Consider the following 21,973-nt stretch of genomic DNA (forward strand, 5'->3'; position numbering starts at 1 on the left):
TCTCCGAGTCAGTCAAGCACTATGAAGCTGCCATAATGCAAGTAACTTCTCTGATCTAAAGAGAAACGGTGTGTGCATCCACGTCGAGACCAAACCCTTCGACACAAGTCGGGTCTCATTGCACAAGCTGCCCAGGGTCCATCAGAGGCAGAACACGGAAATCTCACGTAGAGCCCAGCTACACGGACCACAGAAGTTTCATCCCTTCCTCAACCCACCCGATCTCATCACAAGACTCCGGGAAACCAACACCCTCTTAAAATCCACACGTTCCGCGATTATCCTAATTTGAGGTTATTTAAACACTGAGCGACCTTAATAGAGTCTCTTCATGCCTTTGTAGAGCTTATAGTTCCTCTCCTTATGCATGTGGTGGCCACGATCTTAGAGCCCATACTCATGCGCCCAATATTGAAGAACAACCGATCTCGCCTCATGAGTCACTGGCCGTCATGTTCCTCGCCACCAGGCCAAATGCCGGAGGATCTAGCCGTGTAACAATGGCAGTTGTTCAACGTCCGGTATGCAGCCTGAGATACATAGGGATACAGCGGCCGGGGGCCGATGTGGGAATACCATGTGATGGATGCGAATGAGACCCCTGTCCTGGGTCTGCAAGACGGCTCAAATGAGTTTATGAAAGTAGATGGGCAGGCTATTTTGGTCATAGTGAGAGATTCTACGTTTGATGAGACTTAAGATATCAGTTTCGTTTCGTCTAGCTGGCCCAGATAGAAATCCAGAGTGAAAGAGCGTACTAAGGTTTGAGAGTATGCATACTGACGACATTGATGAGTGTATATTCGAGATTGACCATTCTTTAACTGAATTACCGAGCAAATGGAACGCCCGATTACGAAGGTGGAGGCGAGCTGAGATGGAGTCACATTGAACACATTCTGAACACCGATAAATGGCTGATACAAGCGAAGACCATGGCGAAATGGCGGTCTACATAATTACGGATGCCTATGGCTGTGCTACACCACAGCGAATGCAGAGACATAGCTCACGGAGCTATCCTGGACGTCGTCCACAATGTCCGAGCTGCGCTCGTACCGAGCAAAGTAAAACTTGCCCCTCCCCCCTTCCTGCTTGCCAGCGGCTTCAATGGCAGCCATAATGACACCGATAGGGTGGCGACCACAGACCGTGTTACCCGTCTGCTTAAGTGACTCAGTGAAATTCGAGGTCTTTCCCGTTGCTATAGCTGCCATAGTTGCGATGTCGAACGCCGAAATGCTCGCGTGAATTGTTGGTTCTCCTCTTTGTATACGATCCCGCTGTTGCAAGTGATGCCCTGCAGAGGCAAGCTCGATCTTGTCCTCTGTCTCACTAATATCATCTTCTGGCTGCGGTAACGCATTCGAGGATAATGGCAACCTTGGCCCTGGCGTAGGAGCATGCGGGACATAGTACGTGTAGCGGAAGCGCAGGCCCCAGTGGCAGAAATCGGAACTAATGACGAATGCGTTGGAAGAATCCGCCAGATATGGTGCCAGCAGAGCACCAAAAGCACTCTCTGTTGTCGTGGATGTATTTCCCACTAATATAGGTACCAAAGGAGGATACTCTGCCGTCGGCTTGTCGGGATGCTGGAGTTGCAGAAGACGATGGATGTATGGAAGATGGAGCTCGATACTGTGTTCGTCTTCGTCAACGGATTTGGACATTGCTTCAAAAGCGATAGTTGAGCCATTTGGCTTGACTGCTTGACTTGACCGTAGTTGAGCAATAAGCTCCGTGTCGAGCGGAAGAGGGTCATCGGATAGCGGGGTATAGTAGCCGGTCAGCCTGGGAAGCGCAAGGCTCGTGAAGTAGTGATGATGCGAAGGACCGAGAACAAATATCCGTTTGCTATGAGAGTTCACCTTTAGTTACTGATGAAGGTTCTTGAAGAAAGATTCTCACGCTCTGGATAGATCCAAGGTTTTGTAGGCATAAGCCGCACATGCTCCGGAGTACCTATATCCTGCATGTCTGATTTCAAATATCAATATGTGATATTAAGGACTCTCGCCAGTACTCACGGGGCAATTATTATTCGTGCGCCAGGTATTGGAAGAGAGCCCAACCGCTCGATGTTGTCAGGTACCTGAGCCAGCCATTGATCGAGTTGATTCGTGAGGACACGACGGTCGTCAGAGTACCAGGATCCAGAGTGAGAAGCAGCTCTAGTGCCCATGTTGATGTTTGATGTCTTGATGTCTTGAGACAGATGCAAAGGAGTATATGTCCGGAGGTAAAAGTGCTGTTAAAAAAGTCAAGAGTTAGACAGCTGGAGGTTGTTCTTTGTTGCTGAGGGGAGAGCGGGGAAGATAAGTGGATGCTTGTCATGGCACGCAGTAGGTAGCAAACCCCAGGACAACACCCACGCCTGAGATTTTAGCTATTTACTAGTTGGAAGCTTCCCTTAAACGATAAATTCGTGTATAGAAGATAAATAAGCGTCACTCACCGTATATCAGGTTATGGCTTCTAATAATCCTACTGACTCAACTAAAGCAACAATCCAGAGAAGCTTAAGATCCTCCCCGCCCGGTTAGCGCTATATATATCCATCCCCGCACCAACTACGAGTAGGGACAAGGGATACTATACGGTTCGGATACACACTAAGTATTCGTCAACTATAAGCAACAGTAAAGATGCGTGAACAATTGACATTACACTGCTCTGGATTTGTTATAAAAGTTACTATTCTAGGTTAAAGTTCATGTTCCCTTGAGAGTCTCTCGTGCAGGTGCTCCAGCAATTAAACCTGAATGGGGTTAGTGCATAGTTTTGTATCCTGACGCGTAGATTCTTCCCAGCGCGCGACCCCAGCCTACCTCGGATTCCTCATCAACCTCACCAAGACAATTAAATCTCTCAAGATTAGGCTCATCGAAAATCAATCCTGATACTCTGATATATTCTGCTCTATTGTTTCCTGAACAGTCCCCTCTCTCACAAAGGAAACTTAATTCGCTCATTTTACCTTCAGCCTTGGAAACCATGTCACTCAAACGCAAGGCTTCATTTCCAAACATTGCATCCCCACAGTCAGCTCAGGGCGTCTTTGACCGACCCTCCATGAATGACATCCCAAAGCATCTCCATAGTCGGACACGGAAGCGCGTCAGAAACGACCGCCCGGATGAGCAGACAGTATATGGTGAGCGAGCCGGCGTTGAATTGTGGATTGAGGCTTGAAGCGGCATGCTGACACGAAGAATAGACAACACCCTTCACTGGCTGTTTACTGCCCAACAGCGGGCGCAGCAGATGCCTATGACCCCTGCAGGTCAAGACCAGGATATAGAACCGGACGCACCGACTCCTGTTGACCACCGTCAACAATCATTACTTCAATTTTTTCGTCCTGTCCAGCCGTCTCGCCCATCTTACCCTTCCCCCCCCATCCGACAATTCCCGAACGAGCCTTTACGGGGAGGAAATGAGTTGCTTCAAAGCCATAATGCTGGGAGTGTTTCACCAGCTACGACGAGCGATAGCGGTACAATGTCACCAGCTACTCGATTGGCCGACTGTGACATGGATATGGATTTGAGCATTGGGAATAGCGAACCAAATCGAGGTCTAAGGCAGTGGGCAGGGTAGCTTGGCTTGCTGTGATGCTTCTTTCCGTCCAACATTGGGCAAGCATGGCCATTCGATCGGTGGTATATTTGCTTTTATATCCGGGTCCCATGGTTTCGGACCGGCTCATGCTTTTTTTTGTGTTGCCTTCCAGCGTTGCTTCCAATCGCCAATGAGCTTCAGGTGCTAGTGGTTGCTGGCGATCACAGGCACCGCAGCGGGCCCTGAGATGATGCGACTTGTTTTGCTTGTTCTAGAGCGTTGCCTTTCCGAGCTGATGCGCTTTGCACTGCCACTTTTGTTCCGCATGGGGACTGTTACGACCGCACCCGAAGGCCCTGGCTTGGCTACTCACAGAGCTCCTGTTCAATTCGTATATGTCACCAGTCTCAACAAGGACATAATAGGAACGCGACGACCGCAACTATCTGTTGGTTGGGCGTACTGCTCTGATGGTTGGTTGAATTGACTGATTGGCCGGCATTAATAGTGATTATATATAATGATTCGTAATGTGAAGGCTTTAGTGTTAGCAATAGCACAAGCTTATATATTCCAAAATTCCAGAATCAAACGTATTTACCAGGTAGGTATAGCATGGCGTCATATGCGGGGAGGAATTCCTGCAGCTGGTGGGAGCTTCACGCCTGATAAATAAGGTGTCTCACGATACCGAAGCACATCAACAGCACAATCAGTTTTACTGGAACCACCAACGCACCAGCCTACCGAGCTCCAGTCGGAACTACCAGGACCAAGGTATGTCCAATTCTAGAGCTCAGATTCATTCTTTACTAACAGCTGATGATTACCTTGCAGATCACTCGGCGCCGAATAGCCCAAGTTTCCAGTTGCCAGCCCCGTCATTCATCTCACTCAGCCCGCGGAAGTTGAGCGAGAGGCCTGCCGAACTACGTTTACCAATTAGGAGAAGAGGACAGAGATGGATGCAAGCCAGGCCGTACAATACTTGGAATCGCTGATCGGGCAGACGTTCCGTGTGCATGCAACGGACACGAGGATCTTTGTTGGCGTCTTCAAGTGCACTGATTCGGTAAGTCATTAGTGAAGCTGCTCTGGCTTTGATTTCTCTCGTCGGGGTGTCAAGAGTTGCAGGCTGAGGCGAATATTTACTGATTTGTCCATCCCATCCAGGCTCGGAATATCATTCTCGCCAACACGCACGAGTACCGATATCCCACAACGGCTGCTGTCCGAAAAGCAGCCTCGAACGCAGCGCCCGAGGGCTTGGACGAGACGACGCCAAACCTTAAAGTAAATATGACGAGTCGATTCATTGGTCTGGTGGTTGTACCCGGTCAGCACATCACGAGAATCGAGCTGGAAGAGACCCCGCAACAGAGTCGCGTGCGGGAATCAGTCCACGCATCGTGATGGTGCTACCCGTATGGCGATTTACTTTCGTGGCGAGCGTTGCCCCTTTCTTTGCTTTTTCTACGACTGTTTTTATTTTCAGGGTCGCGTCCGGCTTACAGACGTGTTATGCAATGTTCACGTGGGGAAGTTGTGATATCAACCATGGTCGATGATTGATGCATTATTCGAGGAACTGCCTGGAGCAGAGTGCACTACTGATGGTGCACGCAAGCAATCTCTCGCTACCGCTTGCTACACTGTGCCCTGCAAGAGGAGGCTCAAGCATGGTTTGACTGAGTACTCTGTCCTCTCTTACCTAGTTTTTAACCCACTTTTTCGGTGAGACGCCAAGATCTGGAATGGAAGTGTGAGACCTGCTGGAACGTGGGTTGAGAGAAAATGACGAAACAGATGAAGCTGCGTTATCTTGGCGCAGTAATTGGGCCTTGGCGGCATTAGGTAGTATGATTCTTGCTCTGCTGGGCTGAACTTGAGTGAACTTGAGTGAACTGGCGGTGTTCCTGCAATCGGAGGAGAAGAAGGTTGTGGGGGTTCTACTGACAGATTTTCTGGCCATCTCGTGCGCGGTAGAGCTTCAATGGTGGCTATCTACAGATAGGTTAGAAGACTTGGACAAGAACAAAAAAGACTCTTGAAAAAGCAAAAACGACCGGGGAATTTTTGATCTTGCAGTGTGCGACCTCAGCCACGGCGAGTGGCCATGCAAATTCGGGTATCTTCGGAGGTCATTGGAAGCTGACCATCGTGAGGAAAAGTCTTCATCTCGAGTCTAGACGTCTGGAGGAGTGAGAGGGAGAGCCTATGAATGGGCATCTCCAGCCGAAGCCAAGACTCGATGAGGGGAAGGTTTTCAGTTACCTTTGTGAGGGCCTCAGTCGTTGACTCAGATGCTTCGTTAAGCTTGGGATGGCGGGCTTAAGAGGCGTTCCAATAAGATAGCAAAAAACAAGCAAATTAAGTTCTTCTGTTTGGTTATAAAGTCAGCCCGGTCCAGAGTCTATAAGTTATCTACTGAGTTGCTGCTGAGGTCATGACGATGCTGATCGTCAGCTCATTCCAAGACCACATCTGACCGGCTTTCTGGGCTGAAGTAACAGTTCTCCAATTGCGGCGACTGCATCACGGACGAGACAGTCTGTTCATGTTATGATTTTATTATCTGTGCTCCGATGATGATACTCAAACAGTTAACCTTACTGCGCTCCACTGTCCAGTCCAGTCCAGTCCTCAAGTGATCTCCAGGCATCCATCAGAGAAAGTGATCCAAGCTCCCCGGGCCGATGATAATCCGCTCCTGCCACATCCGTTCAGTGGTCGAAAGTGGCTTTGCGGGAATCGAGACCGTCACCTAAACCGAACCAAGTTCCGGCCCTGGAGGCGAACTGTCTTGCTCCCTCACTGACTCTCTGAACTGAACTGAACTGGGCTATCTCTACTCGTCCCCCGTCTTGTCTTTCACCACTCCTCCACCTCCCATATCCAGCTCCTCGATACACTTTCTGTCCTTCCCCCCTTCAGTTCTCGCTGTGTACCAGGTAGGTAGGGTCTACCCCTCTCCTCTCCCTAGCTGTCTCAGCCTTTCCTCCACATCATGACGCATTCTTCCCATGGCTCCTCTCTGGTCGATCCCCAAACCGCCCACTCCGCAAACAACCCCCGTTATCAGTCGTCCAGATCAAATCCCTCATGATTCTTTCCCTATTCAACTCTCCAGTTTGGCTTTCGTCGTCCCACCGCACAGCCTCGTTGCTAACTGTTTTCTGTGAAGAGCCATTTGTCGACAAATCGGAGCTTTTCTCCTGGCCGATCTAGCTCTCGGTGGCTGCAAGCTGTGGCTTCTCTCCCCCGTCCTCGATTATTTATCGATATCAAACCCGCGACGTGAACCGGTCCCTTCGATATCCCTGCTCCCTGTTCTCCTTCGCACGAATTCTCCCCACAAACATCGGTATCCGTTGGCACTTTCATTGAATTGTCCTTATCGGTTCGGCGTTCTGAGTAATATTCAGCGTTACCTAGAGGATCAACCCGTCGTTTATATACTTCCAAAGCGACCCCTCTGAAAAAGCTGCGGCCAAGACACCCCTAGCATTCCGGAATCTCGACCGCACCTGTAACAACCTTTCTCGAACCTATACGGTGACTCTGAACGCGAGGTGGATCTTGGCAGATATCTCTCCTTGCAGAAATGGGTCAATCTCATTCCAAGGGCAATCCTGGCCCTGGGGATTCGCTGCAGTCATATCCGTCCTTCTCCAAATCCGATACCAAAGAGTCTCTTCGCTCGTTTAGGGGATCTATCCGCTCTAAGATCCGCAGTAGTGACAGTCCCCGCGCATCTACGTCGGCCCTTTCCCAAGCCGATGACAAGTCTGATGCAGGCTCGCTGAAGTCTGTTGGAAGTAGGCGCAGCTCCACCAACCTCAGTCGGCCTGCATCGGCCGACTCTGCATCACCTACAGATGCCCCCGATCCACCTCCTTCCCCAACTATGTCGACAAGCTTGAAGCGGGGTCACCAAGACGTGAATGCCATGAAGCAAAGCGGCGAGGTCGACCATGTCTCCGACGATCCTCTAACTGCAGCCCCGCCTGCCAACGCACAGGCAAAAGTGGGCGAATCCATTCTTATCAAGCGGGAAGACCAGTCGAACCCGATTCTAGACTTCATCATGAAGACTCCGCTACATTCCGACTCCTCATCCTCCCCAGGAATGGGAATGGGTGCGCTGAAGTCCATCGATCTCGATGATATGATCACTCGCCTTCTCGATGCCGGCTACTCAACCAAGGTCACGAAGACAGTCTGTTTGAAGAATGCCGAAATCGTCGCTATTTGCACGGCGGCCCGCGAGCTGTTCCTCAGCCAACCAGCTCTACTAGAGCTGTCAGCTCCAGTGAAGATTGTTGGTGATGTTCATGGCCAATACACAGATTTAATCAGATTGTTTGAAATGTGCGGCTTCCCCCCGGCCTCCAACTACCTCTTTTTGGGCGATTACGTGGACCGCGGCAAACAGAGCTTGGAAACGATCCTCCTCCTTCTTTGTTATAAGCTTAAGTTTCCTGAGAACTTCTTCCTCTTGCGCGGTAACCACGAGTGCGCCAACGTGACTCGAGTATACGGGTTTTACGACGAGTGCAAACGACGCTGCAACATTAAGATCTGGAAGACCTTCGTCGACACTTTCAACTGCCTTCCCATCGCGGCGACAGTTGCTGGCAAGATCTTCTGTGTTCATGGTGGTCTGTCCCCGAGTCTCTCTCACATGGACGACATTCGGAATATTGCCCGCCCGACCGACGTGCCCGACTACGGGCTCCTTAATGACCTCCTTTGGAGCGACCCAGCTGATATGGAAGAAGACTGGGAGCCGAACGAGCGCGGTGTGAGCTACTGCTTCAACAAGAAGGTGATCATGGAATTCCTGCAGCGTCATGATTTCGATCTCGTTTGTCGTGCGCACATGGTCGTCGAGGATGGCTATGAATTCTATCAGGATCGAATCCTCGTAACCGTGTTCTCTGCCCCTAACGTAAGTGTTACTTGCCACTACAACCATCTTGTTGAATATCATACTAACCGCTGCTATAGTATTGTGGTGAATTCGACAACTGGGGCGCTATTATGTCCGTCTCAGGCGAATTGCTATGTAGTTTCGAGCTGTTGAAACCACTCGATTCAGCACAGCTGAAGAGCCATATTAAGAAGGGTCGGAAAGAGCGAAACAGCATGCTCAACAGTCCTGTAAGTTGCCTGCCACCTTGTCTCCTCCCATGCCAAGAATTAGCACCGCTTCTCGTGTAACTTTGCCGAGATTCTCGTGCTTTTCTCTCAATGTTTCCTCTCTCTTGCAACTTGCTTTTTGCTTCACGGAGTGCTAATCTCTTCAAGCCCGCCGTCGTATCGGCCCAAAGTTATTAGACCGACTCTCAATGAGTGCATGCCAAGAGTTCGGCATCCGCCATATGTCACCGTCGAAGAGATCTGGACCCCATGTAGTGGTCAATCAGTGTCCTATGCCATCATTTGTGCAGTCAATATTGATGACTGGACCAACTGGAGTAACTTGACGTTGAAACTCATTCCGCGCCACATCTCCGTCAATGTGTGCCCCCGGGTATAAACATGCGATCCTCGATTGCAACCCGACGAAATGGGGTTTTCAACCAAAGAAACCGTATCGCCTTAAATCCCAGTCTGCCGCTACGGGATGTGGCAGGTCCGCGGGGGTCAATATTATTTACCCGTTGCATAAGATACCCCGTGACCCGTTGACAGCAATTACTGCGGTTGGAAGTCTGGGAACTCGATCTCCTTTCTTTATACAGCCGTGCTTTTCACAACAGAAATGTCTCAAAAGCGAGCATACGCCATTTAACAAGGGTGAACTAGGCGAATTTGTGGATTCTCGTGCTGTCGTTTTTATATTGTGATTGCGTTTCTCCTCTTTGCTCAACGGACGAGCCTTCATGCTTTATGATATACAGGTGCGCGTTTTGTTCGGGTCGGTGGTCTGCAGGACGGTTACGTTTTTCTCTTTTCACCTCGCCTCCTCACCTTATGGGTTCTTGAGAGTTACGGTTGCGTTCCTTTTAGACAAGACTTGGGCATACCATAAACAATCAACCATCTCCCGTCATCTTATCTCTTACCTACCGCCTTACCTTGAATCGTCGCCGTGCCCCTTGATCACTACTAGAACTAGCAATTCCCTACGAAGATAGGCAAAGAGGAGAGTGGACAAATACTGGGGTCACTTCGTCAAGATTGAAACCCAAGACTTCTCCCAGCCATACACGCAGCTCCTACTCCGTCATGCAAACAGCAAGGGATAGCTCGTCACCGGTCACCGAGTCAGTACAGTACACACCCTCCGTACTCCGGGAAACAAACCACAAATCACAATCCTATAGGTATCAACGCCAAGGTCACGCTCAATGTCAACGTCACTTTTTATTAGACTCAGTATCGAAATCTATACAATACAATATAAAGTAATGCAGTAGAAATCTCGGACAAAAACACCGAACATAGCGGAGCGTAGCAAGCATAACAATCCTATTCGCCAATGAAGAAAAATAAAAGAACGAAAAGTAGCCGATTGAGAGTTGTCGCATCAGCTTTATACAGAAGACCAGCCGCCTCATTCGTACTCGCGCACATATCGATCAGGGAGATCGACGTCCCACATCGGCCGTTCGACAACAGCAATTTCCAGACCGGTGTTGGCGCTATCCTTGCTTGCATCTCCCTCCGTAAGGTCGATGCCATCATCTGCACTCAACCCGAGGCCCTGAGAGGCACCAGACCCCTCCGAACTCAACGTCACTATTCCTAGGATCCCACGATACTTGTACGTGTACCACCATCTCCTCGAATTTGCCTGCTCGGCGGACAATGATGCTCGTGCCCGCGTCATCTGCCTGCCGGCACTGACGCGACGGGCGGCACCGTTAGTCTTCGCGGCATCAGCCCTCCTCATGTGCGCGAGCTCGATCTCGCCATTCTCGCGCTCCTCCTCCTTTTCGCTCTCCGAGTCGATCTCGGCGTCTTTGCCAATGGTCACGATCTCGGCCTGGGTGGAATCCGGGCCAACAAAGGCGCGGGCCTTGGAGTCGAAGAAGACAGAAGATTGGGCGAGGGGGATTTTATCACCGGCGCCGGTGTTGTGTTTCTTGGTTTTGCCCTGGGTGGGCTCGTCGGTGTTGTCGCGCTTCCGTTTTTGGTTCTTTTTGCTCTTTTTGCTGGAGAGTTCGAGAGCAGTGGACTCTTCCGCGGCGGAGATCTCTGCTAGCTCTTCGGAGGTTGGGAAGTCTTGCTTGAGATCGAACATCCAGAGCCAGGAGGTGCCGTAGAGCCAGAGACGTTCGCGGGAGTGGTCAGAGAGGTCCCAGAAGCAGCCCATTGCGCGGTCCTTGACGCCCTTGAAGTCCAAGGGCAGGAAGGCCTTGGGGTTTCGTCGAGACCATTCAGACAGTTTGCAAGTGAGGGTATCGGTTTCGACGAGCTGATGCTCGGTTGTGAGAGCCATAAGGCGGGATTCGGCTGCGTGCTGGCTTGTGGGAGGGCGGAAGGAGAGGAGGGCGACGGTGGATTTGAGACGGGGGATGGGATTGTCGGCGTGAATAGGGCGCCAGCGTTGGCCTTCGAGGATGGGAGCTGTGTCTTCTTCGTCGGAGTCTGAGTCTTCGTCAGAATCTGTGGACTCTTTTTGAGGCTTTGCTGGTGTTTGTTCTGTGGCGGATTCAAGCATCCAGGTGTCGATGCAGCCAGAAAGATCGCCTGACGCTAGAAGTTTGCTGTTGTGTGAGAAGGTGATGCAACGGACCGTTCGTTCGTAGGCGCCTAGGGTGCCGTGGGACATGTTCTCGAAGCGGGCATGGCGAACGGCCCGATGCAGGTTTGTCAATTGGGGCAGGATCTGAGTCTTCTCTTGAGGGGACGCAGCAGGCTGGATTTTGGCGAGGGCGATGTCGCTGTTTGGACGGACAATACAGAGCCAATGACTGTCTGGAGAGATTGTCACGAGCCGGGCACCGTCTTCGGAAAGAGAATTTGGGGCATCGAGTTTTTGGACTCGAAGAGTGCCTCGTTCGTCGCCTTTGCGACGTCTCACGGAAAAGACCTTGATGTTGGATATCGTAGCGATGACGAGGATCTTGCCGTCGCTGGAGAGAGTGGCGGAGGTGATGTTTTCTTCGCCCTGTGCGGAGAGAAAGCTTTGTTAGATACAATACACTAAGATGCCATTTTTATATCTCCTGCTTACCTGGATCAAGACTTTCCCAACCAGACGGTGCCGTTGTCCCTCAGGAACATCATGCACAGATGTAGGACCACGAGACACTCGCCAGATATTCACCTCCCGATCCCAGAAGCTCATAACCAATCGAGAAGAGGGCGAGGAAACGACCGGAGGGATCTGAGGAAGGCTTGGGAGGTGCCGGTGGTGCTCTTTTCCGAACTCTCGTAGAGGCAGGATGACGGGACTAGCATCAGGTCCTGGTCGCGATCAGCAGTGGACCACACAGCAGAGGAAAGATACCTACCTCCAGATACAACAATGCTCAAGTTTTTAGTCTCGTAAACAGCAAACGTCTTCACATCGTGAGTGTGGTACCTCCGGTGGGTCACCTCAACCCACCGGCTGCTCTTGTCACCCTTCTCTCCAGCCTTCTTCCTGTAGACGACTGTCCGCTGGTCCGCGCCGCCACTGAGAACAGTCTCACCATCCGCACTCACAGCGACATCCAGCGTATCCGCAAGGTGCCCTTGTAGCCGCTGAACAAGAGAGTAATTCTTCGCATCCCAGAACCGCACTTCACCAGCCGAGTCACCAGAAACAATTGTGCCATCTGGCAGAGCTTTCACCGACCAAACCAGCAACTCTTTCGAACCACCTGTCGGCCCTTTTCCCAGACTAACCGTCCGCAGCAGCTGCCCACCCCGGATATCAAACACTCGAATTGAGCTATCAGCATAGCCAGCGACAACAGTATTCCGATTCTGAAACGTCACACTCAAGACCCTCGCCTTCTTCCCCGAGGGCCTCAACGTTTTCAAAAACTTCAAGTCATCATCCTCTGTCGACAAAATGACAATCGATCCATCCGCACATCCAGCCGCCAAATGCTGCCCTGTATATTCCCCCTCCGCGGCCGGGAGCGGCTTGTTATCTCTTCCCTTCTCAGCCTTCCACCTCGGCTGCGCGGCAAGACACCACAACTCGCCATAATTTCCGCTCGAATGGCGCTTTGGCTTGCCCAACTCAAGATCCCATTCTGTCACCGTCGACGAGTACCCGATGCTAAACAGTCGCAAGCGACCTGCCTGTTTCTGGCCGTCTGGTCCTGGCTCGGGGGGGTCGAGAGTCCATGCTAGACCCTCGATACTTCTGTCTTTGCCGCCGCGGAGAACCGTTTCTTGAAACCAGGCCCCGCGCATAGGATTCCATAATTCGATGTCGCCATTCGCGCGGCCGATTGCAAGGCGGAGGGTAGGCACACCCTTTCCGCTAAGGTCGATTGACGGGGGGTGGGAGAATGCGAGCGCATTAATCGCCTGCGGGTTATAAGGGATGAAGCGGCAGCGGTGTATATCCATTGTGGTGGTGTTGAGGTGGTGTGAGATCTCGAAGGGTTTTCGGCGAAAGTCTCGGCTTGCGAAGATCACGCTCGGGATGCGGCAAGGTAGGATGGAGAAAAATCAGTCCTCTGGCTCGGGATGGAGAGCCTACCGCTATACAGACATTCCGATAATACTGAGATTACAAAAGGGACTGTTGAAATGGTGTTGCTCAGCTTGACTGTCAGTCTGGGCGGTGTTCTACTTTTTTTTCTTGATACAAAATTTTAGCGCCGCGGAGGTTCCACTGGAAGCTATATATCACGTGATCACTGTACCTGATGTAATTTGAGCCACCATCCACGAGTTGTCTATTCATTCTGTCCACAAAGGTTATTTTTCGGTACTAACATAAGCGACGCTCATACTTCTGTCTAGCGATAATATTGGTGACTGCCTTGACAGATAAGTGCAGGGCCGAAGCGACCAGTCGCTTGTGAGGATGAGCCATTTGGATCATACAGGTTACTAATCGATCTCATGCGTTCTCTACAGCTCTTGCACACTCGGTGCTCAAGACCCTCATCCCTTTGTGTCTCACACTCCCAAGTCGGCGGGCAATGACTCGCATACAGCCGACCATCCAGACCAGGATCTGTCCGACCTATGGGACTCTGTGGAACAAGAAACGCAGCGAACAGACAGCGACAGCCTACCATTCCAGGCCTTTTCATCAGTATCAGTCCACAGCCATATATTAAGCTTCACACTTGACAGCACACAACTGTCAAGGGCTCAAGAGTGAAGACAGCGGCCCTGGCATCCCATCCCATACGGATTCAAGTGGGTGGACAGCACGGGATAAGCGCCCAGACAGCGCACCGTATCTGGAACCGTCTTTCATCCACTGGAACAGCCGAACGGGGCATCATGAGAGATATGACAGGGATAATGCATCAAGGACTGGTTGAAAACAGGGAATCTATGATTGCGATTCAGACCTCGATGTAGCGAGAGCGAATCTCAATGCGTATCAAGAGGGAAGCATGACAGGCATCTGCATGTCTCTGATGCATTCGGTGCTCCCAAGGCTGCCACGTCAGACAGTCCCTCATCGGCATTCCGCCATCGCGGCTTGCCATTAGAACCAAATATGCCGCTGTTGGAAATAGACGGCCTGATAGGGCGGTTGTATGACGGTACGGCAGGGATATGATTCCCCCCAGGAGGGGCTGTTCTTCGGGCAAGGATTGTAGAGGCTGAAAATGGGCCAAACGCCGGAGATAGCAGTCCGGCGTGCTCTCGCAGCATGTGTCAAGCTCCAATTGTGGCAAAAGATCCCCTTCTGCTGTGTCTGGACTCTCTGGCTGATTGCGGGCCTTGAGGCTTTGCAAGCTCAGCTGAATCGAAACTTGATCGTCGGGCCGGTGCGGGGTATAGCGAAATGAGCCACAGTCTCACGAGCAATCAGCCTGCCTGACTACTACCCCCGGGCCTTTCTTGGGCGATTCCATGAGAGTAAAGCACTGCGAGCCGTAGTTGACACAATGTGACTTACTCCGAGTATTTTGACACAACTTGGCCACGCTACATTCGCTACGACTTTTGAGCATTCTGATCGTCCAATAATGGCTGAAGATGAAGGATAACATCGGTCTTGCTGCAAGTGATGGCTTGTGGGAAGCCACGGATGCTTTATCGAATGAGCGAGCTCTGTTGTAGGTTCCATTGACCTTAATCGACCACGGCGTACTACTCTGGAGTAGAAGGCCGGTTCCTATCATAGATTGACGTACTATATATAGTTGCGCTCCGGGGTTCGCAATGTCCAATAGAACGGCGAGATCAAGGGAGGTCTCAGAGCTGTTTACAGCGTTTCGAAGCTAGCGGCTGGTAATTACTCCAGGTTTAAGCGTAATGCAACAGGATTGAGGATGTGCGAGCTGGTAAGGAGGTCATTTGGGGGCGGGCGATAGTAGAGATACCTCGAACAAGTGTTGACTCTGCATACTGAGTACTCTGGGGCTGGAACACTATGCGACTCATGTGTCCGACACTCAATCCAAGATACATTTATAGTTATGGGTCCGGGAGCTCTGCGAGGACCGGACTCCAAGCTTCTAAAGTCTCTAAAACTTGACAGCGTTTCTGCTCGACCCAAATACTTGTCATTGTACCATGCTGCATGTGATAACCATCAGCGTCGGTAACTCTTGCCAGTCTCAATAGAAGAGAACTTAACCAAGTACTGAAATTCTTGGTTCAGGAGGTGGCTGATGCGGCGATTCAGCTTGCCCTGCTCACAACCTGGCAGGAAAGGAAGAGCTAGCGGATTCGCAAGATTGCAACCTCAACTCCATCGATTAGTTATCCTGATTTAGGTCGGTCCAGAGGAAAGGAACACGACGGGCGACTTTCCTTCTTGGAAGGATTGATTGACAGTCTTGCGCGTTCCAAGTTAATAATGGAGAGGGTCGGGTATTCCTTGAACTCTGCTGGCCGAAATCCCTTTTGAGAAAGCTCGAGAAAACCGGGAACAAAGACGCCAGGATTATGATAGCAATAAGCGCGATTGACTTTAACGCGATCCTCGAATCAATGCGCGTAAAGGAGTTTTCTGAATCGTCGCCAAGGAGCCGCGGATAAGGCTTCTGATCTCCGGTCGTTATGTCATTTCTTAGTATGAGCCCCTGAAGCTGAGTCAATTCAACTCGATTGACACTTGACAGCGCGAATGTAGCTTGGATTGAGGCCAGATAGTAGAAGAAGTCGGAAATGAAGCCAAAGTGAGTCCGTGACTATCGAGAAAGGCCCAAAACACGATTGTAAAGCCAGTTTGATGAGGGCAAAATGGGGCACGCCGAACGTCCGAAACGTGGGACGCGAGTCAAATCATGAATGACGCCATGGATTGGAACTTCTCCGCGCGAGGGATCTATCGATTCGATCAACACGCGATCAAAGGTTCTTTGCTAGCCCCGTTTACTCCAATACTGCCTGATGAAACCTGATGGCTGATGCGTCCGATGCGGCGCCACAGGCAAAAGTGATATCGCATGTCGTGCGAACCGAGTTCCCGGTCGCTGGGATTCGGAGAGGTATCGTGAGGACTGAGACTCAAAATACTATGTATGGGGTGGAGGTGGAGTCGTATTTTTACACTACGGCTGGCCCGCTCAATTTCGTCCACCACTGGCACTTTTATAGGGCGTTTTGCTCCGTATGCCGTTTTGTATGTATGTAAGGAAACCGAACGTTCATTCTCTCCCGTTCGGTAAGACACAAATCTCTGAATACCCTCACTTCATCAGCAGACTCTTCTTGACTCCATATTTGATCCATCTGGCTGCACAATACAATATGAAAAACCTCATCCACGGTTGGGTATCCCCGCAGAACCGGTGAGGCTAAAAACTTCTTCAAGAGGGGCAGGCATCTCGATTCTCTGGTATTCTTCAATAATTATGAGGGCTGATTCCTGAAGAATGCATCGTGGGAGTTTCTATTCGCTGAGCGACGTCTAAAAGCCTCACTAATGTGAGTAATCACTGGCAGGGATTGTTTGAACTTTGACCAGTGCCTCGAATGGGACGATGCTCGAGGGGTGAAGGAGGCTATAACTTATATGGTCGCATTCTCGAATAGGGATTCTGGACATGGGTTATAAAATTCTATAGAGTTATATAACGGCCGTCTTCTCGTCGACAACCATGAATAAACCCGGTCTTTAAATCATGGTGGATCAAGAGAATGCGGTGCTAAATTATGTGAGGCATACGCTTATGCCAGTGAAGAATACTCTAAAGTACAAATCGCAATGCGGTATACAGACTCAAAAGGCAATACCAAACCACATCATACTGAGGTAAACCAAATCTCCCGTCTCCTGGACCTACCCACAGACGATCTCGAAAGTGGCGATGACTATCTTCTGACTGAGCAAGTAGCGTTCAATTGAGCCCTGTTAGGCAACTAAGAAGGCGAGTAGAAACAGACATATCAAAAATGAGCGTGATATCTCGAGTATCGCTTCTGCTACAGGTTACTACAGAAGCCCTTTGTAACACCGGCAAGGATTCTGCAGAACTTCTAGAAACCTTCCTTTTCCAGCCTCCACTGCTTCTCGCGGATTCCACCTCCTTGGCCCACTGCTCGATAAATTTTTATACCGCTCGGCGCTGTTACGTAGATAGTAGTCAACGGAGCTGCTTTGTGAAGAGATGTACGTAAAACTGGCAGGAATAGATGTTCTTTCCCGGTCCTTCCGGGTCCGAGGATATACGGAGTAATGCTTTTGGTTGGTTCATCCTGGGTCATCTTGAGACCGAAATTGGGAGTCTCGGTTGGAACGGGTGTTTCCAGGAGCCAGTGCTCGCTCTGGGATTTCGAGGCTTGACACTTGAGAAATGCTCAATTGGCCTTTGTCAGCTGGATTTCTATTCTTCTCTGTAGCCCTGAACCTCAACGGCATCAAACCTCAGCGAAATCGCAGGAACTTCGCCGAACACTCGCATCTTCCAGGCTTTTCAGGATCCGCAGTGGGTTGTGCCAGGCTGGTTAGTAACCCGACTTGCCTTAACTGCGGTAGTATGTGATAATTTCGGCCCCGAACGCGGTGAAGTTATATGCGGTATTTGAGTATCAAAATTGCCGGAGAAATTTCGAGGAAATGATGATTCGCAAGTGAGGTTATCCTTGCAGGTATTTAGGTATCGAATCCAAGCGTCTAAGGTGGACCAAGTCACACAAGAACTGGTTCTCTGTGACGTCCATCTACTAACTGAAACCAAATATATGCGCTCGACTGTCTATCACTAACGGTGATCAAACCACGTATTCACCGTCCACCGCACAGCAGAGTACACAAGCACAGCGTAAGGGTGACTGCAATTGAGATTGAAAGTGCAGTGGCTGGAGACAAGACACTGCAGGAACGTCGCAAGGAGAGTCGTATACTGTCCTCGGTTTGTTTTATATACAGCCCCTGCAGCAGCGAGGCTTGTGGTCATGCAATAATGGCTGGAGCTGCGTCTGTATGGAGGTTTGTACTGGACTTATCCTAGCCACCAACTCACTATTGTGCTCCACGAATACGAGTCGCTAATGCGCGTTACCAGGAAATTTGGGGGCTTGGAGACCTCCTTGTCTGTATGTTTTGTTTGCCCCTTCGCCCCTGATAATTAGTTTAGTTGTATGTGATGAGTAAGCCCCCCTTTACCGCACATGAAGCCATATCGGATGTGACCCGTGAATAGCCCGAGAAACCGAGATTGTGCAGGACAAACTGTGGAATATCGAGTGTTACTATTTGCTTTGGTACAGAAACTAGCAGTCGCCAGTTCCAACGGAACAAAGCCGGTCTCCTCATGGTGGTGATGATCGATTCTCATGTAAGGAATTCCAGGGGTCTGGACGGCGGACGCATAAATGCATTACAGTACAGGGGTGGACCGTCTTAGGGAGGTGTCAAACGGTCGTACTGTCATGGGCTATGGCGGCGACACTTTGATAGTTTGTCTCAAGATCGGCGAGAAATAATTGACAAACTGACAAGAAACGCTGCCAGCCACATCAGCCTTTTCCGAGTGCTAGATGAATCAAGCGTGATGATCCAAATCAAACTGTAGACTTGACAAGAAAGGAGCTACCTCAAGGTCAATGACTACGTCTCTACGTCTTCATGCTGGAGGATTAGGGAGTCGTAACTATCGCGTGCTTGCCGATAGACATTAGTATAACAGTCGAAAATCCCAGCTCAATGATACCATGGTGACCTGACTGACAACAGTGCAACATGAGGAAAATTAGTAAACCATAGCAAATCCGGAATCACTATCGAGTGGTAGTTAATATGATAGACAGCACTGCGGCCTGCTCTGTTGGCTATGGACATTGATCCATAATCTTGCCATCATACATGCAGCTAGTCTGCAGCGGTTCATCCGTAAAATAGTACCGTGCCGTCCACCGATCGCGATCTGAGGACAGATCATTTGCCCGGTCGTCAGCAGCTGAACGCAGATTGCATCAACGCAATCCAGTGGGCGGCCATGATGAAATGGCCGCCGAATGGCGGTTCGGCCTTATCATCTGTTGTGAGGATTGAGCAAGAGCAAGAGAGCACCGGCCAGTTCGCTAATCCACTACTTGTAAACTGACAGATGAGGTATGATTCAGGCATGCGATGGTCTAAAGCTGTTGTTGGAAGTAGATTGCTCAACCCAAGAGTCGATATGTTCAAGGCATCAAGGGGTTTGTGAAGCCATGAAATTGACACAAGGTGTTGCCTAGAAGACGGGGAAGAACCTGAAAAGGCGCGCAACAACTGGCCAGGCTCAGGTTTCTGTATGTATACGGGCTCCAGTGCTGACCTGCCAAGTGTGGATAGGGTAGCGAAGCGAGGCGCGGCTGATATGGAAGAGCCAAAAGGATCTAGAAATTACAGTTGAATACAGAAGAGGGGGGAATAAAAGTGCACGCGCCAAGCAGCCGAGGTGTTCCTGGCTGGAGTTAGGGAGAAGAATGACTGGTAACGACTCGCTGGAGTGGCCGGAGATCTCTCCACTAAGGCGCCCACCACCAGAACGCGGGTGCTGAACACCGGCAGCTGGGCGTGGCTCACCACCGATTAACAAAGACCAGTCGTTTCGCCGTACCTCCAAGAGGGGCCTGCAAGTTGCAACGTCAGAAAGGTTATCATTCTGTCAAGGGTATTGACTTGTCTTGATGCCATCGAACCCCTCATACTCCGTACACCCTAGGCAGTGAGGGAGTCTCAATTGAGCTGTGGAAAAACCGCACTGTTATAGTACCGAGCACTTATGCTACTGGACCAAACTAACTCTGAGTCTAGCAGGCCTTATCAAGTAGTACTATTATACTTTCGCATTTCCAGTAAGGGCGTTCTGGCTGGGCTCAGGCCGCGTTCAACAAGCTTGCTCGCTATATGCGAGGTTCTGGAAAGGGAGAGCAGCAGCCTGTTTGAACTCTGATTAGCACTGCTGGAGAACTTTCAGTCAGATCCAGTAATACCGTCTTGGACCTCGTCTCTTCCGCTTGACGCTTTTCAATGACCAGTAGTTGGCATATGCAGCATGAAGCTGGTGAATTAATCGCGAATACAATGCATTGATTCTGTTTCAACTACGAAACGCATTCGAGGAGCAATCAGTAGGCGACTGGTAGGTTGAGACCTCTTCTGGTGTCGCTGAGACCAGCTGAAACAGAACAGGAACCATACAAATTTGGCTCTGTCCCAACTTTACCGTACCGGAGCAGTGACCCAAATTACAGCAAATATACAGCGACCATACGACCACCATACACATACACTCCTCAGCCGACCCTCTCGCTGGGACCTGTATCTCCGGCTCTCGTCCCTTCTTTGACTTCTCTTCCTTTTCTCTCTTTTCTTCCCTCACACCCGCCTGGAGAGAGAAGCAGCTCCTCCTCATTCTTCTCTCCCCCTTCTCCTTCTTCCACCTTCGTCTCCTCTCCCCTTCTTCTCCTCCTCCTATCTCTCTTCCACCCCCTTTCTCGTCAACTCCTCCGGAGAAATCTGAGACTGGTCTCCAGGTAGAGATACAGTCGACGACGTTCTGTCAGTCGACCTCATCTTGCACCCGTTGCACCACCTCTCCAGTCGAGCCGTGTCCGTCAGCTCCTGCTTCGACGCCCCCACCATTCGACGTTTGTTAGCTCAAACGGCGAGCATTCCCCCTATCTGACAGTCGAAGTCCAGTCCGTGGCATCGTCGGTTAGATTCCCCTGATTCAGCTTCTGCCGGTTAGAAGAGCAACAAGAAGGGTCTTTCGATTTCTTTTTCACTGTTCTCTTTGGACAACGCTTCTTTTCGTGTACATGATTATATCGCGGTTGTGATTTGCTGGGAGGTGAGCTTTTCTTTTCTTTCTTCTTTCAAGTCATTTCGACCCCAAATCCTCAAGATGCCATTCGGAGAACGAGAGCCTCAAGCCATGATATCACCTTCCATTGCCTCTTTATCCACCCCGGACTCGCATTAGACGGGCTATCCGTTCGAATCGACCGTCGATACACGGCCGAACGGCACTTTAACCGAATCCAACATTCGTTTACCTTTTCCCAAGCCGCGCCTCCAACCAACATTTGAGCATCTGGAGCCTTGAAATCTGCAGGACTTCCTCCGTTGCAATGCCGGGGCTGAGATCACGGTTATGAAACTTGGACAAACCATATTGAAAGGGACACATTTTGGCCGATGGGAATAAGATAGGTCGTGTACAGATCAACGAGGATCCAGTGTGTATTCTATTTGCACAACTTCCGTTGCGCGTACAATTCGTGATGATTTAAGGAAGGCAAACATCAATCCTTCATTGATGTTGGGTTAAGGGGCTGTCGATGCCGGAATGTGTCCCTAGGTGCATACTTGAAAAGGACGATCCAACGCACCACATACCACGAAGACCACCAACTTACCTCCCTCTGGCTTATTTCGAGGAATTGAGCAAGATGTACTCGGAAGACCAGCCTAGAATCAGCTCGCTAACCTCTTTGCTTGCCATCTTCAGGAACAGTTCTCATCGAACTCGCACATCAGACTCGACCTTACCGGATCCCTTCGATGTGGATTTCGACATACCGCAGCATCCTCTCCCACGAATAACTCTAGACTTGTACCAGACGCTTAGCAGAACGCCGGGTTGCAATCTGTACGTTGTGAATATTGCTGCATTCTGATCTCCCCCCTGACAATATCCCTACCCCTACATAGGGTTCGTGCCTGTACTCCTGTTCCACATTCCGGAGTCACCAAGGCTCGGTCGTTCAAGCACTGGTTCCTACGGTGAATACGTTCAGTCGTTATTTGCCTTTCGAACTAGTCTTCTCCAGACTCAAGCTCGACGGATCATTCCTGCGTCTTGTTCCCAGCCTAGATGCCAGA

General features: G+C 50.4%; 7 protein-coding genes across 7 annotated transcripts; 4 read left to right on the forward strand and 3 right to left on the reverse strand.

Annotated features, from left to right (window-relative positions):
* Positions 1 to 811: 811 nt before the first annotated feature.
* On the reverse strand, positions 812 to 2,304 carry BJY04DRAFT_195835 (protein MEMO1). The gene is made up of 3 exons (XM_073712274.1): positions 2,031 to 2,304; positions 1,912 to 1,980; positions 812 to 1,857 (listed from the first exon to the last, which is right to left on the reverse strand). Exons 1-3 carry the CDS (start codon positions 2,183 to 2,185, stop codon positions 981 to 983), a joined length of 1,101 nt encoding a protein of 366 aa, XP_073568183.1. The 5' UTR covers positions 2,186 to 2,304; the 3' UTR covers positions 812 to 980.
* Positions 2,305 to 2,721: 417 nt separating this feature from the next.
* Positions 2,722 to 4,174, forward strand: BJY04DRAFT_195836 (uncharacterized protein). Its single transcript, XM_073712275.1, has 2 exons — positions 2,722 to 3,157; positions 3,221 to 4,174. Exons 1-2 carry the CDS (start codon positions 2,998 to 3,000, stop codon positions 3,601 to 3,603), a joined length of 543 nt encoding a protein of 180 aa, XP_073568184.1. The 5' UTR covers positions 2,722 to 2,997; the 3' UTR covers positions 3,604 to 4,174.
* A 351-nt stretch (positions 4,175 to 4,525) lies between these two features.
* Positions 4,526 to 4,977, forward strand: BJY04DRAFT_221101 (LSM domain-containing protein; the record flags this gene model as incomplete). The annotated part of the gene is made up of 2 exons (XM_073717023.1): positions 4,526 to 4,636; positions 4,738 to 4,977. 2 exons carry the CDS (start codon positions 4,526 to 4,528, stop codon positions 4,975 to 4,977), a joined length of 351 nt encoding a protein of 116 aa, XP_073568185.1.
* A 988-nt stretch (positions 4,978 to 5,965) lies between these two features.
* BJY04DRAFT_195848 (uncharacterized protein) lies at positions 5,966 to 6,800 on the forward strand. The gene has a single exon (XM_073712276.1). It carries the CDS (start codon positions 6,588 to 6,590, stop codon positions 6,744 to 6,746), a length of 159 nt encoding a protein of 52 aa, XP_073568186.1. The 5' UTR covers positions 5,966 to 6,587; the 3' UTR covers positions 6,747 to 6,800.
* Positions 6,801 to 7,060: 260 nt separating this feature from the next.
* Positions 7,061 to 8,995, forward strand: phzA (putative serine/threonine protein phosphatase). The gene is made up of 3 exons (XM_073708161.1): positions 7,061 to 8,515; positions 8,575 to 8,727; positions 8,875 to 8,995. Exons 1-3 carry the CDS (start codon positions 7,169 to 7,171, stop codon positions 8,902 to 8,904), a joined length of 1,530 nt encoding a protein of 509 aa, XP_073568187.1. The 5' UTR covers positions 7,061 to 7,168; the 3' UTR covers positions 8,905 to 8,995.
* Positions 8,996 to 9,771: 776 nt separating this feature from the next.
* ura7 (small subunit rRNA maturation protein UTP4) lies at positions 9,772 to 13,412 on the reverse strand. Its single transcript, XM_073719132.1, has 3 exons — positions 12,033 to 13,412; positions 11,753 to 11,985; positions 9,772 to 11,686 (listed from the first exon to the last, which is right to left on the reverse strand). The coding sequence occupies exons 1-3, from the start codon at positions 13,084 to 13,086 to the stop codon at positions 10,127 to 10,129; spliced, it is 2,847 nt and encodes a 948-aa protein (XP_073568188.1). The 5' UTR covers positions 13,087 to 13,412; the 3' UTR covers positions 9,772 to 10,126.
* A 514-nt stretch (positions 13,413 to 13,926) lies between these two features.
* Positions 13,927 to 14,422, reverse strand: BJY04DRAFT_111975 (uncharacterized protein). Its single transcript, XM_073708162.1, has one exon. The coding sequence runs from the start codon at positions 14,356 to 14,358 to the stop codon at positions 14,071 to 14,073; it is 288 nt and encodes a 95-aa protein (XP_073568189.1). The 5' UTR covers positions 14,359 to 14,422; the 3' UTR covers positions 13,927 to 14,070.
* Positions 14,423 to 21,973: the final 7,551 nt, after the last annotated feature.

This window comes from Aspergillus karnatakaensis (assembly GCF_047715665.1).
Source record: "Aspergillus karnatakaensis strain CBS 102800 unplaced genomic scaffold BJY04scaffold_46, whole genome shotgun sequence".
Taxonomy (NCBI): Eukaryota; Fungi; Ascomycota; class Eurotiomycetes; order Eurotiales; family Aspergillaceae; genus Aspergillus; species Aspergillus karnatakaensis.

Bases quoted from the DNA above. Each gene is read 5' to 3' on its own strand.
- BJY04DRAFT_195836 (XM_073712275.1), top strand. From the start codon at position 2,998: ATGTCACTCAAACGCAAGGCTTCATTTCCAAACATTGCATCCCCACAG. The intron at 3,158-3,220 runs GTGAGCGAGCCG...CACGAAGAATAG, and splicing joins GGATGAGCAGACAGTATATG to ACAACACCCTTCACTGGCTG.
- phzA (XM_073708161.1), top strand. From the start codon at position 7,169: ATGGGTCAATCTCATTCCAAGGGCAATCCTGGCCCTGGGGATTCGCTG. The intron at 8,516-8,574 runs GTAAGTGTTACT...CCGCTGCTATAG, and splicing joins CCGTGTTCTCTGCCCCTAAC to TATTGTGGTGAATTCGACAA. The intron at 8,728-8,874 runs GTAAGTTGCCTG...AATCTCTTCAAG, and splicing joins ACAGCATGCTCAACAGTCCT to CCCGCCGTCGTATCGGCCCA.
- BJY04DRAFT_195848 (XM_073712276.1), top strand. From the start codon at position 6,588: ATGGCTCCTCTCTGGTCGATCCCCAAACCGCCCACTCCGCAAACAACC.
- BJY04DRAFT_195835 (XM_073712274.1), bottom strand. From the start codon at position 2,185: ATGGGCACTAGAGCTGCTTCTCACTCTGGATCCTGGTACTCTGACGAC. The intron at 1,981-2,030 runs GTGAGTACTGGC...ATTTGAAATCAG, and splicing joins GCACGAATAATAATTGCCCC to ACATGCAGGATATAGGTACT. The intron at 1,858-1,911 runs GTGAGAATCTTT...GAACTCTCATAG, and splicing joins ACCTTGGATCTATCCAGAGC to CAAACGGATATTTGTTCTCG.
- BJY04DRAFT_111975 (XM_073708162.1), bottom strand. From the start codon at position 14,358: ATGCTGCGAGAGCACGCCGGACTGCTATCTCCGGCGTTTGGCCCATTT.
- ura7 (XM_073719132.1), bottom strand. From the start codon at position 13,086: ATGGATATACACCGCTGCCGCTTCATCCCTTATAACCCGCAGGCGATT. The intron at 11,986-12,032 runs GTAGGTATCTTT...GATCGCGACCAG, and splicing joins GAGCATTGTTGTATCTGGAG to GACCTGATGCTAGTCCCGTC. The intron at 11,687-11,752 runs GTAAGCAGGAGA...CTCTCCGCACAG, and splicing joins TTGGGAAAGTCTTGATCCAG to GGCGAAGAAAACATCACCTC.